Source organism: Ooceraea biroi, chromosome 3 (genome assembly GCF_003672135.1).
Source record: "Ooceraea biroi isolate clonal line C1 chromosome 3, Obir_v5.4, whole genome shotgun sequence".
NCBI classification, from domain to species: Eukaryota; Metazoa; Arthropoda; class Insecta; order Hymenoptera; family Formicidae; genus Ooceraea; species Ooceraea biroi.
The window spans coordinates 9,015,269-9,031,363 of NC_039508.1; the positions used below are offsets into that span (position 1 = coordinate 9,015,269).

Sequence of the window (16,095 nt, forward strand, 5' to 3'; positions counted from 1 at the left end):
TTTCATCAAAATCGGAGGTGGGTCGTATACGGGAGTCTTACCCTCGTTAAGATCAGCTATGGGGTAGATAGATCTTACTAGCGCGGCATCTCCCGTCAATTTTGTCTGTAAAACCGCTCTGAAGAAAAATAGTTTGTCTTCAGGATCGACTAAGTCAGAAATCCCCTTACAATCGGCCGTAAATTGTGTGACTGGTACATTTTGGCCATCGAACACTGGTAAGAGTGATAAACTTTGACGAACAGGGAAATAACTACCATTGCTCGCAATAGACGATCTTCGACTTCGTCGGTCTGTGTCTAAATGATCCGCTTCTTTCGCAAGATTCGCTAACCTATTCGCGCGATCGCTTGCTCCGTCCATTATTATTTCCGTTAAAATCTAATGAACTATTGGTAATACAATAATTTTTACAGTCTCTAGGAATTTGAAAATTTATCGCTTACAGTAGTAAGATGCGCAGCATGTCGATGATCTGCCTCTCGAAATGTTCTACTTCCTTCGCTGTGACCCGTTATCGTGTTGGTCCTCCACGGAATTCCGTCGTCGTGGTTGCGCTCTTCAATCACTGGTTGCCACGTTCCTCGGAACGCTCTAGTCTTCGCCTTTTGTCTCGATTGTCACCGTCCGGGCTTTATCAGTCGCCAGATCCCAGCAGATTAATTGAAGTTCACGCTCTGGAGCTCGCTCGCACTCTTTACCAAATAGGGATATGAGTGACCAGAAGTCTTCTACTTCAGAAGTTTTCTCGAACTCTAGTCCTCGAAGTCCTCCACTTCTTCATTATCAGAATATTCTCGTGGATTGTATCCCGATGGATAAAGAGAAAATGTTCTTGCATTTTTAACAGCGTATCCCACCGCTGCCACCAATTGTTACGTTCCGCTCAGGAGAGGACGTAATAATATTTTAGGGTTACGTTGTACGCAGTGCCTTTATTAGAGTAAGCTCACAAAGATATTGCTTGAGTGCGATTAGGACAAGAAGTGACTACGGTTGGACTACGGCTAAAAATGGTGCAAAAGGGATCCGTACAGGGAAGGGATGGTATTTACAGCATGCATTCAATAGATGAGTCGGAGTTGTAGCTCTACCGGTAAGGTTACGGCACGTAACAGTGCACGCGTTCGCTGTTGCTGTACGCACCCGCGGTCACGTTACACTCTATACGGATAATGTTCACGTTGATGATGTTGATCGACGTGTCCGATTCGTGCTATTTTTGCGGTTGCAATATACGCTTCGACGAGAATCCCAACAGCAATCCAATGTTGTTTGGTTTTCCAAAATTTATTTTGTAGGTACAGTTGATCTCACTCTCGTCGTATTGTGATTAATACGAAGCACTATCGGAGATTCTTCGATCTTGTCGATGTTGCGGTGTTTGTCGTCGTTGGAACGAACCACGCGCCGCGGACGTTTCCGTGAAATTGTATGTTTCAAAAACTCGTTTATGTCTCGCAGTTCGTACGATCCCTCGGGAATCGTAATCTCCGTGTCGTCTTCGCCAAAGTAGAATTTATTGTTCGATGCGTTCACGTTCGGTATCGTGTGATAAGTCTCAAAGTCCAGTAGACCGAGCTCGTAATTACCGTCACTCAAATCTATGGTTGGAGAGTAGTTTACCGCGAAGATGCTACTCCTCCCGATCAGCGTAAGTGTCAGCGACATGATGAAGAAGAAACCATCTAGCAAATACTGAATATTCAAAGCACCTCGGTAGGCTTTAAATTCATATTGATCATCGACCGTTTGGAGAAACCTTAGACACATTTGTCCGCAGATACTCTGGTCATACGTTTGATATGATGTACGATTGTATTGAATCTTCACCGCATCTCCGAAATAGCGCACCAGTTCCTTGGGTGGCCGGAGATTACCAAAACTGTCAAAATATATCACGTGGTTTCCCCTCTCTGCATATGCTACCCAATGAGTACCAGTACCAGGACCCAACGCATCGTCCAGATTTACGATACCGCTCTCGTTTCGACGTACACCGCTTATCGGTAACTCATTACGCATGAAAACACCTCTAAAGTATGGTACGTGCATGCGCCTTGCCAGTTGATCCAATTGTAAATTGCTGTTTGCACACGCAGGCATCTTTATCGCCTTTTCGTCGTTTTTTTCTCTTCTTCGTTACTCCCTCTCCTTTGTAAAGACCAAGATACAAACCCTGTCCATAGTTGTACGGAGCGAGATACACTCCACGACCTTCCATTGCGCGATGGTGACGTTGCATTTCTTGTAGTTGACGTTGCACGGCTTTGCTGTCGTTCACCGCTTTCGCGACTCCCGCTGCCCCGGCGGCCAACGGTCCAAGCGCACCCAACATCGGTAGAATCGGCAATATACCGCCGCGGTTTGCTATCGGAAGTATCCGTTTCTTCGTCTTCGTCTTCGTCTTCGTCTTCGTCTTCGTCTTCGTCTTCGTACCCATACCGATCTTCGTCTTGGCTTTCATCACTGCCCAGACAGCCGTGGCGGCGGCTTTCTCACCTAGGGCATGGTATAAGAAGAAAGGTATACCCATAGACATAATAAGAATAGACCGAGCGTGAAGCGCAAAACGTGAAGCACAGCTAGAAAAGGACGGAAAGTAGGTGGAGGATCTCTTTCTCTCTCTGTTCGCGTCTTCCCCACTCTCCGCTCTTACCCCCACTCTTCTTTCCTTAGAGAGAGAGAGAGCAATCCTTCGCCTGCTTTCTCTCTTTTTCTACCTGTGATTCACTGCCAAGTTGAGAACACGCTCGGTCTATTCTTACTATGTCTATGGGTATACCAATGGAACGTATGCGCAGTAGTCCATGCGTCGACCAATAGGAATTGGGTCGAAATGCTCGAAACCAATATGGCTGCGAATGTCTGCGTTTGTATGAAAGGTGATAAATTGTAAAAGTAAGTTTTTATAATGTGCAATGTAATGTGTAATATTGTATAGTATAGTGCTATATAATCTTGGTATGTTTTGTAAAAAGTATATTTCTTTCATTCTAACTTATTGCACTAGTTCAGAAGTGCAACGAAAATGAACAGCCCTATAATATGCATATACGGTAATATTAATAAATATAAATATTCCATTCTACGCGATTCATTGCACCATATATTGTACATAGACTTGTAATTATTTTCAGCTTGTGTGTGTGTTACGGTTGCGTATAGTTACCAGTATTAATATTAATATCTCTTTCATTCCGTTTACACGCTTTCATCCATTGCTGTCGGATGGATTCATTTTTTGGAAATTGAAATAATTTATTAATATTTCTTTTGCATGTACTGTCTGTGCGACTGGTACAATTAATTACACAGCACGCAGGCATTTTCCTATGTAAACAAAACATACCAAGATTATATAGCACTATACTATACAATATTACACATTACATTGCACATTATAAAAACTTACTTTTATAATTTATCACCTTTCATACAAACGCAGACATTTGCAGCCATATTTGTTTCGAGCATTTCGACCCAAATTTCATTGGTTGCCGCTTGTCGAACCGCCGCAGCTATGCGCAATGATATACCTTTCTTCTTATACCATGACCTAGGGTAGAATCTCTCGCGCCGATGCGCTCTTTCGCTTTCCCAGCGAGTATCCTATCCGCCGCGTATCGTTCGGCAAGATCCGAAAATACGCAACATCGTGCTCGCGGCACGCTGCGTCCAACGGATTTATACCCGTTTCACCTCTGGCTAATCGTTGCTCCAAACGAGTTCCCGGGCACACAGAATTGGTAACCTGGGATATGTAACTCGAAAGGAAGCACGTTGATCGCGCGATTCACCAAACCTCTACCTCTCACTGCTGACACCGTTGTGCCGGCCGACATGCGTAACAATTTTTTATCAAAGGTGCGGGACCGTCGATGTGCATTTGCTGCCACGGTTGATTGTAATGTTCGTAACAGCGGCGGTAAGTCTGCACCTCTGAGTCTGCCTTTATATGTTCCGGGAGCTTGTCCAACACGTGCTCGATATAGTTCACACAATCGTAGCAGAACTGCCTTTGGTACAAATTGTAGCTGCTAAGCAGTTAAATCGCATATGTCAGAAGGATTCAACAGCGTGATAAACATCTATGCAACTGAGCGAGTCGCGGTTGCACGCGCCTATAAATAGGTGACTCCACTCTTCCACTTAGGAGTGAGAAAATGAGATTCATGCGACAGCCATTGACGATACAAGTTACGAATTGCGACGACAGATTACGACTGATGGGAGACAATGTGGAGAAACGCAAACATGGCCCGATGCTGCCGACCACTATACGCACGATCATCTGCGGTCCCTCGAATTGTGGTAAAACCACCGTTCTGATAAGCTTACTGGAAAGTCCGCACGGTGTACGTTTCGAGAACGTGTACGTGTACTCGAAGTCGTTGCAGCAACCGAAATATCAGTACCTGGAGAATCTGTTGACATCGATCGACGAAATCGGCTACTTTACGTTCTCCAATAACAGTGACGTCATTCCACCGTGCGAGGCATGTCCAAACTCGATCTTCGTCTTTGATGACGTGGCGTGTGATAAGCAAGATACGGTGAGAGAATACTTCTCGATGGGACGTCACTCGACCGTTGACTCCTTTCATCTCTGTCAGACGTACGCGAGAATACCGAAACATTTTATACGCGACAACGCGAACCTGCTGATCCTGTTCAAACAGGATGGTACCAACTTGAAACATGTGTACAATGATCACGTGAATACCGACATGCCGTACGGTAATTTTTGTTCATTGTGCCACAGTTGTTGACAACGCGAGTATGGATTCTTAGTGATAGACAAGGACAGTGCGCTTACTAACGCGCGGTACAGAAGAGGATTTAATGAATTTGCAGTACCACAGAGCGGTTAGTCATTGTCGATATCCTATCGGGGTGAAACGCGAACGATCGACAACATGGCTGAAAGCAATGATATTCGCGAGCGTGAAAAGATCGTGAAGGAGATTGAGAAAACGAGCGAATCGATCTGCAAGAAACATCGTGCCCTGAAGACCGGTAAGATCGAGGAAGATATCGCGGTGAGGAGACATCTCGGACCTATTATCGAACCGCTGCAAAAGATCGTTGACAACTCGAGCACGCGCGCGGTGAAGGACGAGTCGAACGTGGCGGTTGAAGTACCCCGCACCCCGAAGCGTGAGCCGGACGTAGAGCTTGAAATACTACGTGCCCCGAAGCGTGAGAAGAAGAATGTGATAAGGAGTAGGGTAAAGAGGAAACTAGTGAACGGCTCGTTGGATCGCGAATCACATAAATCGAAACAGCCTCGAATCGAATCGAGCGATGCACCGGATACGCCAACGATAACCTCTACGCTGCTTACGACGATCCGAGCCGTACAACCGCCGATGAATCTTCCAACCGAGGACGAGAATATTTTTGAAACCACGAATGATTCGTTCGCGACGTCCGTTCAACGAGAAGTGCAAACGCCAGAGGGTCAAGAAGCGTTGCGGGCTCAGTTGGGTCCGCTGGGTCAAAAGTACATCGAGGCTGTCATACATGGTGACAAAGACATAGATAACGTTTACGGAGTTTGTTAATGTTTCCGTAATAGCCGCAAGGCGAAGTGAACATTAATATGCTCTTGTGAGAACACGTTTTATTAAGAACACAAATATGTATTATTCATGCACTACGTGTGCAGTTACAAGGTCGTTACAAAAACGAGAACGAAACGAAACGAATAATCGGATGTGCGGGGCGCGTGATCGGACGGACAAGCGCGCGAACGCGACAACTTAAACTTTTCTAACAGTGATACCAACTCACTAATGCACTACAATGACGTATATATCTAGACCAAGCATTCTCGAGAGGGAGTGAAGCCAGAAAATGGCAGTTTAAGACAGAGTGAGAACGTTGCAATGGGATGCAAGCTTTCTCTTTCTATCATACATATATATCATACATAAAGCAAATGGCCGACCTAAATCTTGTCATATGATATGTATAGCTACATATTTTTCCACGTGTGTGCGTGCGTGCGTGCATGTGTGTGTGTGGGTGTGTGTGGTACAATAACACTAGATGTATGCAACTTTTAAAATAAGCATTGAAATAATCTATCAAGTGGATAATTATAGTAAGTAGAATTATAAAATTATATAATGGAATATGGTAATTCCTTATGCAAAGTAATGTAAAATAGAGTATAAGGTATTAAATAATTCAATACAACGATGAAACATTTAATTGTAAATAAATTATTTATTGATTCTTAAAAGTTATCAATTTATTCAATTTGCTTCGAATGCGTTGTATGTTTTGACGATGTTTTTTCTGAGTAGACTTGTTTGATAAATGACCCATGATTGTTGTTCCTTGTGTAGTTGTTTCCGGAATTGATTCTTTGCAGATAGATTCTGCACGTTCTTCCTCACAATATGTACTGGATGCTTCTATTATAATATTTTCATTTTCATTGCATGTATTTTGCGGCTGCATCTCCTCATTCTGATTAATAAAATATATTAACATAATTATTAAATAATACAAAACAATATTTACAAATTGTATAAAAATAAATGTGAAATTTTATATACCGTATCATGTATATTATAGTTTGCTTTTAATGATGAATTAAATATTGTTGGTACAGCATCAGGTTTTATCATAAACTTGCCGGTGGCCGTTACGTAATAACATTCTTTTTCAAAATGTTGATTGCATATTACTGACGTAGCAGTATGTGTAAAATTACGTATTTTTGTTTTACGTATCGCAAGCCATCGATTTCTTTTCTCTACATTTTTTGGAAGCCTGAAATTATACAGTATTACACAGTATTTCTTAAATATATTTTCTAAATTCCTATGCACTACATTCGTAATATCTTCTATTAACAATAATACAACTTTACTATTATATTTGTTAATCAATGTTTGCAATTTTAATATATTAGGTTCATACATTAGATTATGTTCTTACTTATGAAAAATGATTCCATATGATTTTGGTACGTAGTAGATGCCGCAAATATAACACGAAGACATGTTTTTCACAATTCACAATTCACTTTTCTAATATTTATATATACTTTACGTGCTCACTGTCACAGTACACATTCGCACTTTTTCACATGATTTACACCATGTACACTATTCGACGGCGCCATATTGCTCTTGACAATAGAAAGAGAAAGCCTGCATCCTATTGCAACGTTTTCACTCGTCTTAAACTGCCATTTTCTGGCTTCACCCCCCTCGTCTACAAGCTATGGGAATGCTTGATCTAGTTATATACGTCATTGATGCACTACGCAATGGGCGGATTTACATATCCTCAACAGAGTTTATTTGAGCAACGATGGAATCTTCTTCTTCTTCTTCTTCTTTTTTGTTTAGCACCCGATCCCCATACGGGTTCGATACAGCCAGTGACACAAAACGATGGAATGAAGTTCGGTAGTAAGCGGTTTGACCACAGTATAAGGATATACAGTAGGGACAACGAGCGTCAGCACCTTTGATCTTTTTCAGCCGATCCGCCATGTCTTCGGGCGGCAAGTAGCGTATCAATAATATTAGAAACCACCGCTATTAGGAAATATTTTTAATATTCACAAATTATAAAAATAAGTTTTAGATATAAATGGATATGTTAAGGAGAAGTATAATAAAAGAGAAGTATAAATTATATTTTATATCTTAATTATATGCTAAGGAAAGGTAAATATAAATTATATTTTATAATAACTAATTGTAGTGTGTAAGATATTATTATTATATAATTTATATAATAAACTGTGAAAAATTAGAAACAAACATTTGGTTATATATAACATATGTATATAAAATATATATACATATAACAATAATAAGTAAAAACAAAAAATACTTATACTTTTAAAAACTTTAAACTTTTAAAAGAAACAAACATTCGTTATGTAATCTGTAATCACAGATTTACCTGTAATTACAGGATTACCTATAAGTAGTAAAATATTTGTTATTCGACATAAATGTGGTTTTCTTAAAAAAAAATTACATATTTTATTAGTGAAATAAACAAACTGACAAACTGTTTATTAATATAAAGAATGTGGTACACAAAAATATAGACAATAAAATAGAAACATTTCTTATATAAAACATTGTTTCTATTCTATTGCATATTATAAATTATATATATATATATATATATATATATATATATATATATATTCTATATTACTTATTTTGCCAAATAAGTAATTTATTTTTACTACTTCTAGCTTTAAAGTTTCTATTGATAAATTTCAAAGTAAAATATAATCTCATGCGTGCAAATAAATGTATTACGTAATTATACGGAAAATGTTTACATGGATGTGTAAAATGAATGTTTTTAAATTGCATCACAAAGTTGTTTACAACATTATTTTGTATAACAAATTCTTCGAATCTTTCAAAGAAAATTGTGTTCATTTGACTAACAAAATGTACAAAAGTGTCAGATGGCATGTACAATGAGCCAAATGGTTTATCCACGTTACCAGTATAGGCTTTAAAATGAGAATATAATGTTCTATCGTCAACATGCTGTTGATTCGTAGCATATAAAGTACAAACATCACAAGTATGTTTTTTAAGACATTTTTTGATAAGAAAATCGCATATATATTGAATTGAATTTTGTTCCAGGATGTCACATTCCTGATAATCTTTATTACATACAGGTAAATCTTGTGGTAACATATCGATGTCTGCTTCTTCATGTAATTGGTGAAAATTGCGAAATTTTAAAAGCGTATCGCTAAAATCTGCAGCACAATTTTCACTACCATTGTGAAAAAGTCTCGTACAAAATAATTTTCTGAATGATCTAATAAATTGAATGGGTGTTGGATTTACACAATTTCCGTTTTGTTGTCGTAAATAGCCAAAAGTATTTTCAAGAGCATCTTGATTTATTCTACGAGTTAAAAGAAACTGATATATCTGACATATCCCTTTTGATGTAAAAAATCCCACAATAGCATGATAGCTTTTATTGTAATTTTCCACCCTTGAATCGACTTTATAGAATTAGTTATATCTTTGCCAGTTTTCTTGTTTTTCACTACTACATTATCTAAAAAGTTTAAACATTCAAGCATAAAGCTTTCTTGTTCTGATGTACCTTTGTATGGTTTATTAAATTCTTTTTTTGATCTTAATCTTGATGAATTAAGAATATCGAAAAGCTTATCGAATGTTTCTATAAATTTTACTGTTCCCATAGCTTCTTCAGGCAATTGTTTAAAATATATATACGTTGACATTGCAGAAGAAAGTGAATAACTAAATATTTGTGCAGCGTATTTTACTTTCATTTTTTCAAAGTTGGTTGGTTGTATATGAGCGTCAGTTAATTTCGGACATAATCAATTTGTCTTTGCTTTATCATTATTATAAAAGTCTGATATATACTTCCAGGATGTAAAATTATTGTCAAAACGGTATGAATGTAATAATAAATTATTTCTAGTTGCTTTAAGCAAATGACATGTATCATAAGCAAAAAATACTTTTTGATCATCAACGAAAAAGAATGGATTTTCGGGTGTAATTCTTAATAAATTACACAATGCAACTTTATTGGAACCCATGTCACAAACAACTATACAAACTATTAAACCTATTTCTTTCAATTTTTTAATACACTGTAAAAGTGTAAATTTTAATATTGCAGCCGTACACGATGTACGCGGTAACAAATAGCTAATTGGTTGTTTCCAATTTTTATAAATTCCACGTGGTTCGGAATGTTCACGCGAAGCTAAAGTTGCGTAACTCGGACGCCTTCGGAATCACTGAATGATTCGATCTAAATTTCGTGCCGCTCCGAGTCTTGTCCTCGACCGGTTAATAACACGTCTGTATCGTTCATTTTGTTTACCTCTCCGAATGCGCCCCTACTCAGCTGATCAAAAGAAATACCCACGTTCGTATCCTGTGCTCGACGCCGAGCCAAGAGTCAGTCCTATTGTAACCGTTGTGAGAATTAAACGTTGTGACAATTAAAGTACTCATCCTCTGTCGCTCAATACATTCCGACGTCTCCGGCAACCGGAAACCAATCCACTCCTTTCCCTAGCTACTCTCGCTAATCCTGACTCAAAGTCTCAACATTTTTTTTGGTCCTTCGAGCCGGATCGCCAAAAAATTGACGCGAAAAACTTTCGGTCGAAATCTACCGGATTTTCGAGTTCTCAAAGTCATATCGCGCTCTCTCGGTTATTCTCTTTCGCTATCAACTAAGTGTGTGTGAGTTACTCCGCGAAACGCGAGTGAGGTCCGCAGCAACCGAAGCCGCTATCAAGACGTCAGGGGAATCATGGCTCATCTTGACAACTTCGTCGACCGTCAGCATCAACTCTTCGGCGTGATCTCACGCGCAGTCGAAAATTTAAAGAAGCTCGGCGCCTCCAAAACTAATCGCGACAATGTGCAAAGTCGCATTGAAGCCTTGAAGGCGAACTGGGAAAAGTTCCAATCTAATCATGAAAGCACCTTTCGATCAAGCACGTCCGAAGACCGAAAGCTACCGTATTTCCGGGACGATATTTATGCGCAATGTGAGGAAGAATTTATGAGCGCGTACGGCTCGATGCTCAACACACTCGAGAACTTCGATCCGACGGCGACTCACAATACGTCTTCCGCCGACGCTTCACTCAACGCCGCTACCGTTTCGCGATCTCGACGACTGCCTCGCATCGATGTGCCGAAATTCTACGGCGAGTACTCGCAATGGCCTCATTTCCGGGATCTGTTTGTCTCTATCATTATTGAAAATTCCGACGTATCAGCGGTTAAAAAATTACATTACTTGAAAATGAGTCTGTCAGGCGATCCTGCTCAACATCTGAAGAACATCGCGATCTCGGGCGATAACTTTACACGCGCTTGGACAAGTCTTGTAGAGCGCTACAATAACAAACGCATTCTCATCAACGCTCAACTATCTTCGTTATTTACAATTCGCAAGGTCAAAACGGAGAATCCCGCCGATCTCAAAAGGCTAATAGGCGATCTAAAGGAATCGCTCGGAGCTCTCAAAACCCTGGGATGCCCGGTCCGTCAATGGGACCTCATCATTATCTTTATGATGGTCCGGAAGCTCGATTCCGAATCTCTAAAGGAGTGGGAAAAAAATCTTGGCGCACAACCAACCCCCCCATCCTTCGCGGAATTCGAAACGTTCCTAGTGAATCGTCTCTGCACTCTTGAAGCGCTCGAAAATTCGCTACCGCGAAAACAACCGAACAGCTCAAATCCCTCTCGGACCTCGCTGAGCGCACGTGCCCATACAGCCGCCGCCAGGGAACAAAAGTGCGCGTTGTGCTCCGCGGAACATTATATCTCATCGTGTCCGAACTACCCTGAGAAGACAACGGATCAACGCCGGGAGGTCGTCACCTCGAAAGGTCTGTGCTTCAATTGCCTAGGGCCGCATCCGATCAAGACGTGTCGGAATTCAAAGCGCTGCCGCACTTGTCGCAATCACCATCATACGACTCTACACCCGCAAACCTCCGACCTGCACTCTGCCGCGACACCCTCGACCTCGCCTCCGGCGAACTTCGCGTCAGTGTCTTCGGCTCACGCCCGTGTGCTACCAGAAAGCCATGGGGCCCCCCTGCGCGAAACTGAACAAGGTTCTCCCGTAAGATCACACCTCGCTAGTCGCGCTCCGACCCTGCTTGCGATCGCGCTTGTGAACGTTCTCTCTCGAAGAACTGAACCGGTTTTACTTCGCGCTTTACTTGACCAGGGCTCGGAAGTGTCGTTTATATCTGAATCCGCCGTTCAACTCTTAAAGCTCCCGCGCCGCTGTGTTTCAACTCCAATCATCGGCATCAGAGCCCGACGCAACAGCGTTTCCAACGGCTCGGTATCTCTCACTCTCAGATCCCGGATAAATCCGACGATATCGCTCGACCTCGAGGTTCTAGTACTCCCGCAACTTACGGCTCTGCTGCCTACCGCTCAACTCGAACATCGGCAATGGTCGCATCTGCAAGATCTCTCGCTAGCGGATCCAAACTTTACGTCTCCTGGAAAAATCGACTTGCTCCTCGGAGCAGATATTTACGCTCAAATATTAGAAAAGGGCCTCCGCCGCGGAGAAGTTGGAACGCCCATCGCTCAAAAGACGTCCCTCGGATAGATTCTCTCCGGACCACTATCGGCGGAACCTGCGAGCGCTCTCCGCTCCGTGACCGGGCTGCATTGCGCGCTCGACTATGAGCTCCTCGAGTTATTGCAACGATTTTGGAAACAGGAAAAAATCGTTCCTAGTCATCAATCAACTCTTACTGCAGAAGAATCTCAGTGTGAAGAACATTTTGAACAAACTCATTCCCGTGACTCAAATGGGCGGTTCGTGGTTCGACTCCCGTTCAGAAAAACCGTGGCGGATTTCGGCCGCTCCCGCCCAGCCGCGCGCAACGCTCTATTTCGATTGGAAAAACGCTTTGCGTCAAACCCCCCCCCCCCTCAAAAACGCGTACAGTAAGTTTCTGCGCGAGTATCGCGAGCTCGGTCACATGCGACTCGTAACTACGCCCGGCCTCCCTCAACAGCGCGAATTCTTTCTGCCGCATCATGGCGTCACCCGGGAGTCTAGCTCCACCACTAAACTCCAGGTGGTATTCAACGGATCGCAGAAGACCTCGCTCAGATTTTCTCTCAACGACGAGCTGCACGTCGGACCGAAGCTGCAAACGGAGCTCACTAACGTCCTTACTCGCTGGCGCCAACATCCGTATGTATTCGCCGCTGACATAGAGAAAATGTATCGGCAGATTCGCGTTCACGAAAAAGATTGGCCGATCCAAAAGATTTTATGGCGCAACTCATCCGCGGAGAGAATTCAAGAGTACTATCTATGCACGGTGACCTACGGGCTAACTTGCGCTTCGTATCTCGCTCTGAAATGCGTTCGAAAGCTTGCGCTCAATAGTGCCTCGACGCATCCCCTCGCGTATGAGATTCTACTAAATGACATCTACGTTGATGACGTCTTCTCAGGTGCGTCGGACCTAACCCTAGCAAAGGAACGAATTCGACAAGTGAACGCGGCCCTCAAGGCGGGCGGTTTCAATCTCAGAAAATGGATCGCCAACGATCCCGCGATTCTCGAGGACATACCACGGCCAGACCACGAGTCCTCGTCGACCATGAAAGTGGAAGACACAACCTCGTATCAAACATTGGGAATCGTCTGGAATCGAGAATCCGACAGCTTCGTCTTCTCCGCACCGGCACCTCTGACGTCTGACGTCGTCTCGAAGCGCTCCGTATTATCCTTCACTGCGCGAATGTTCGATCCTCTGGGCTGGCTTGCTCCGATTCTCGTTGTCGCCAAAATATTCATGCAAGAACTCTGGGCTATTCGCCTGGATTGGGATAACGACCTGCCCGAAGAACTAGCTTCTCGTTGGATCAAATTCACTCAAACTCTGGCTGAGATATCAACGATCTCCATCCCGCGCTGGCTCGGAACAGATCAGTCTACAATTGCGATTGAGCTCCACGGATTCTCTGACGCGTCCCAACGTGCGCTTGGCGCTGTGATCTATTCTCGCATCATAAATCAAAAAGGTGAAGTTCGCGTCGTATTGGTGAGTGCAAAAACAAAAGTGGCGCCACTCAAACGCATGACCGTTCCTCGCCTCGAACTCTCTGCAGTCGTCCTACTTACTCGTCAGGTTCTCCAGCTTCGAGAAACTCTCGAATTACGTCGAGCTCCCATTCACCTCTGGACCGACTCCACCGTCGCACTCACGTGGATCAAAAGTCATCCATCCCGATGGAAGGATTTCGTAAGTCACCGCGTATCCTTTATACAGGACCTTCCTAATTCCCGCTGGCATCATATATCCGGAAGGGAGAATCCGGCGGACCTCGCCTCCCGAGGCACCTCCCCTCAGCATTTACAAAGCCACCAGCTTTGGTGGACGGGACCGCATTGGCTGCGAAATCGCCTCACCTCATGGCCGAATTCAACGCCAGACCTCAGCTCAAGTATAGATCTCGAAGAGAAACCGAGAACCTGTGCCACAGCGACCGACGGGGGTCCCGAAATTTGGAACCTTATAGACCGATATTCGACGCTCACCCCTCTACGTCGCCTCACGGCATGGCTTTTCCGAGCTCGCGAGTGCTGGCAACGCGCTCGCAACGCTCCTTCACGTCGCACCGTTCTCACCACCGAAGAACTTGAATATGCTCTCCTCTTCTGGGTTAAAACAATGCAGCAGGCCTACTTTCCTCAGGAACTTCGAGCCCTTCGTGATCAACGAACGATAGCGACCTCGAGCAATCTATCACGCCTCTGCCCAATTCTCAATTCAAACGGGCTTCTCAGACTGCGAGGAAGACTCCGATTCTCTCAGCTGGATCCTTCGGAAAAACATCCTCTAATTCTACCGCGCCAATCCCGGCTGACCACACTCGTGATCGACTATTACCATCGGCGTACTTTGCACGGCGGGCCGCAGCTCACGTCAGCGTCCATCCGGCAGAAATTCTGGATCATCGGTGGTCGTCTTCCCATCCGATCATTCATTCATCGCTGCATCCCCTGCTGTCGACAGCGTGCTATTACGAGTCAACAGCTCATCGGACAGCTCCCAGCTTCACGCGTAACTCCTTGTAGACCGTTCTATCACTCTGGAGTGGACTACGCCGGCCCTCTAATACTCAAAACCTTTCGAGGACGAGGCTTCAAGACGTACAAGGGATATTTCATCATTTTTGTTTGTTTCAGCACTTCAGCTGTGCATCTCGAAGTCGCGACAGACTATTCCACTGACGGCTTTCTCGCGGCATACAAGCGCTTTACCAGCCGTCGCGGGCTTTGCGCCACAATAACGAGCGACTGCGGAACCAACCTAATCGGTGCCGACGCCGAGCTTAAACGGATGTTCAGCGCCTCATCAAAAGAATGGTCTCATCTCGCTAACCTGCTCGCTAACGATGGCGTTACGTGGAAATTTAATTCCCCTGCGGCTCCGCACTTTGGCGGAAAGTGGGAGTCCGGCGTGAAGTCCGTTAAACATCATCTTCGCCGCGTGGTCGGGGATACTCGTCTAACTTACGAAGAGCTTTCAACCCTCCTGGCTCAAATCGAAACTATCCTAAATTCGAGGCCTCTAGGAGCCCTGACGGACGACCCCTTGGACGCCTCCGCTTTGACGCCCGGGCATTTCCTCGTGGGATCCGCTCTGACTACGGTCCCAGAGCCGTCTCTCTCTGAACTCCCGCCCAGCCGCTTATCGCGCCTGCAACTAATCCGACGGATGCTCGAATCATTTTGGCAACGATGGGCATCCGAATATCTGCATCAATTGTAGACTTCATCTAAATGGAACCAAGTCCAGATTAGAATTACAAAGGGTGCTCTCGTACTCATAAAAGACGAGCGCTTTCCTCCGTCGAAGTGGCCTCTCGGCCGCATCGTGGATGTTCACCCCGGGCCGGACGAACTTGTGCGCGTCGTCTCCATCAAAACCGCCACCTCGGTTCTCAAAAGGCCGATTGTGAAGCTTTGTCTCTTACCCAAAGTGTCTTAAATCGACTTTCGTGACGTCACCCCCTTATCATTCCGCGATCAGCTACTCAATTGTAATCGCATTTGTATACCGTATTATTTTGTCAAGGCTCGCATGACAAGGCGGGCGGAATGGTTCGGAATGTTCACGCGAAGCTAAAGTTGCGTAACTCGGACGCCTTCGGAATCACTGAATGATTCGATCTAAATTTCGTGCCGCTCCAAGTCTTGTCCTCGACCGGTTAATAACACGTCTGTATCGTTCATTTTGTTTACCTCTCCGAATGCGCCCCTACTCAGCTGATCAAAAGAAATACCTACGTTCGTATCCTGTGCTCGACGTCGAGCCAAGAGTCAGTCCTATTGTAACCGTTGTGAGAATTAAACGTTGTGACAATTAAAGTACTCATCCTCTGTCGCTCAATACATTCCGACGTCTCCGGCAACCGGAAACCAATCCACTCCTTTCCCTAGCTACTCTCGCTAATCCTGACTCAAAGTCTCAACACCACGAATTAAAAATACTGTTGCCGAAGAACAAGGTTCAAA

At 43.8% G+C, this 16,095-nt stretch overlaps 3 protein-coding genes across 3 annotated transcripts; 2 read left to right on the top strand and 1 right to left on the bottom strand.

The window, feature by feature from the left end:
• Positions 1-6,214: 6,214 nt before the first annotated feature.
• Positions 6,215-6,792, bottom strand: LOC113561657. The gene is made up of 2 exons (XM_026968394.1): positions 6,570-6,792; positions 6,215-6,480 (listed from the first exon to the last, which is right to left on the bottom strand). The coding sequence occupies exons 1-2, from the start codon at positions 6,639-6,641 to the stop codon at positions 6,235-6,237; spliced, it is 318 nt and encodes a 105-aa protein (XP_026824195.1). The 5' UTR covers positions 6,642-6,792; the 3' UTR covers positions 6,215-6,234.
• A 3,531-nt stretch (positions 6,793-10,323) lies between these two features.
• Positions 10,324-12,159, top strand: LOC105287118. Its single transcript, XM_011352551.2, has one exon. The coding sequence runs from the start codon at positions 10,324-10,326 to the stop codon at positions 12,157-12,159; it is 1,836 nt and encodes a 611-aa protein (XP_011350853.2).
• Positions 12,160-12,235: 76 nt separating this feature from the next.
• LOC105278128 lies at positions 12,236-15,349 on the top strand. Its single transcript, XM_011336979.2, has one exon. The coding sequence runs from the start codon at positions 12,236-12,238 to the stop codon at positions 15,347-15,349; it is 3,114 nt and encodes a 1,037-aa protein (XP_011335281.1).
• Positions 15,350-16,095: the final 746 nt, after the last annotated feature.

Excerpts from the sequence above, each read along its gene's own strand:
- LOC105278128 (XM_011336979.2), top strand. The coding sequence starts at position 12,236 with ATGAGCTCCTCGAGTTATTGCAACGATTTTGGAAACAGGAAAAAATCG.
- LOC113561657 (XM_026968394.1), bottom strand. The coding sequence starts at position 6,641 with ATGATAAAACCTGATGCTGTACCAACAATATTTAATTCATCATTAAAA. Across the intron at positions 6,481-6,569 it reads ACTATAATATACATGATACG|AATGAGGAGATGCAGCCGCA; the intron begins GTATATAAAATT and ends TTTATTAATCAG.
- LOC105287118 (XM_011352551.2), top strand. The coding sequence starts at position 10,324 with ATGGCTCATCTTGACAACTTCGTCGACCGTCAGCATCAACTCTTCGGC.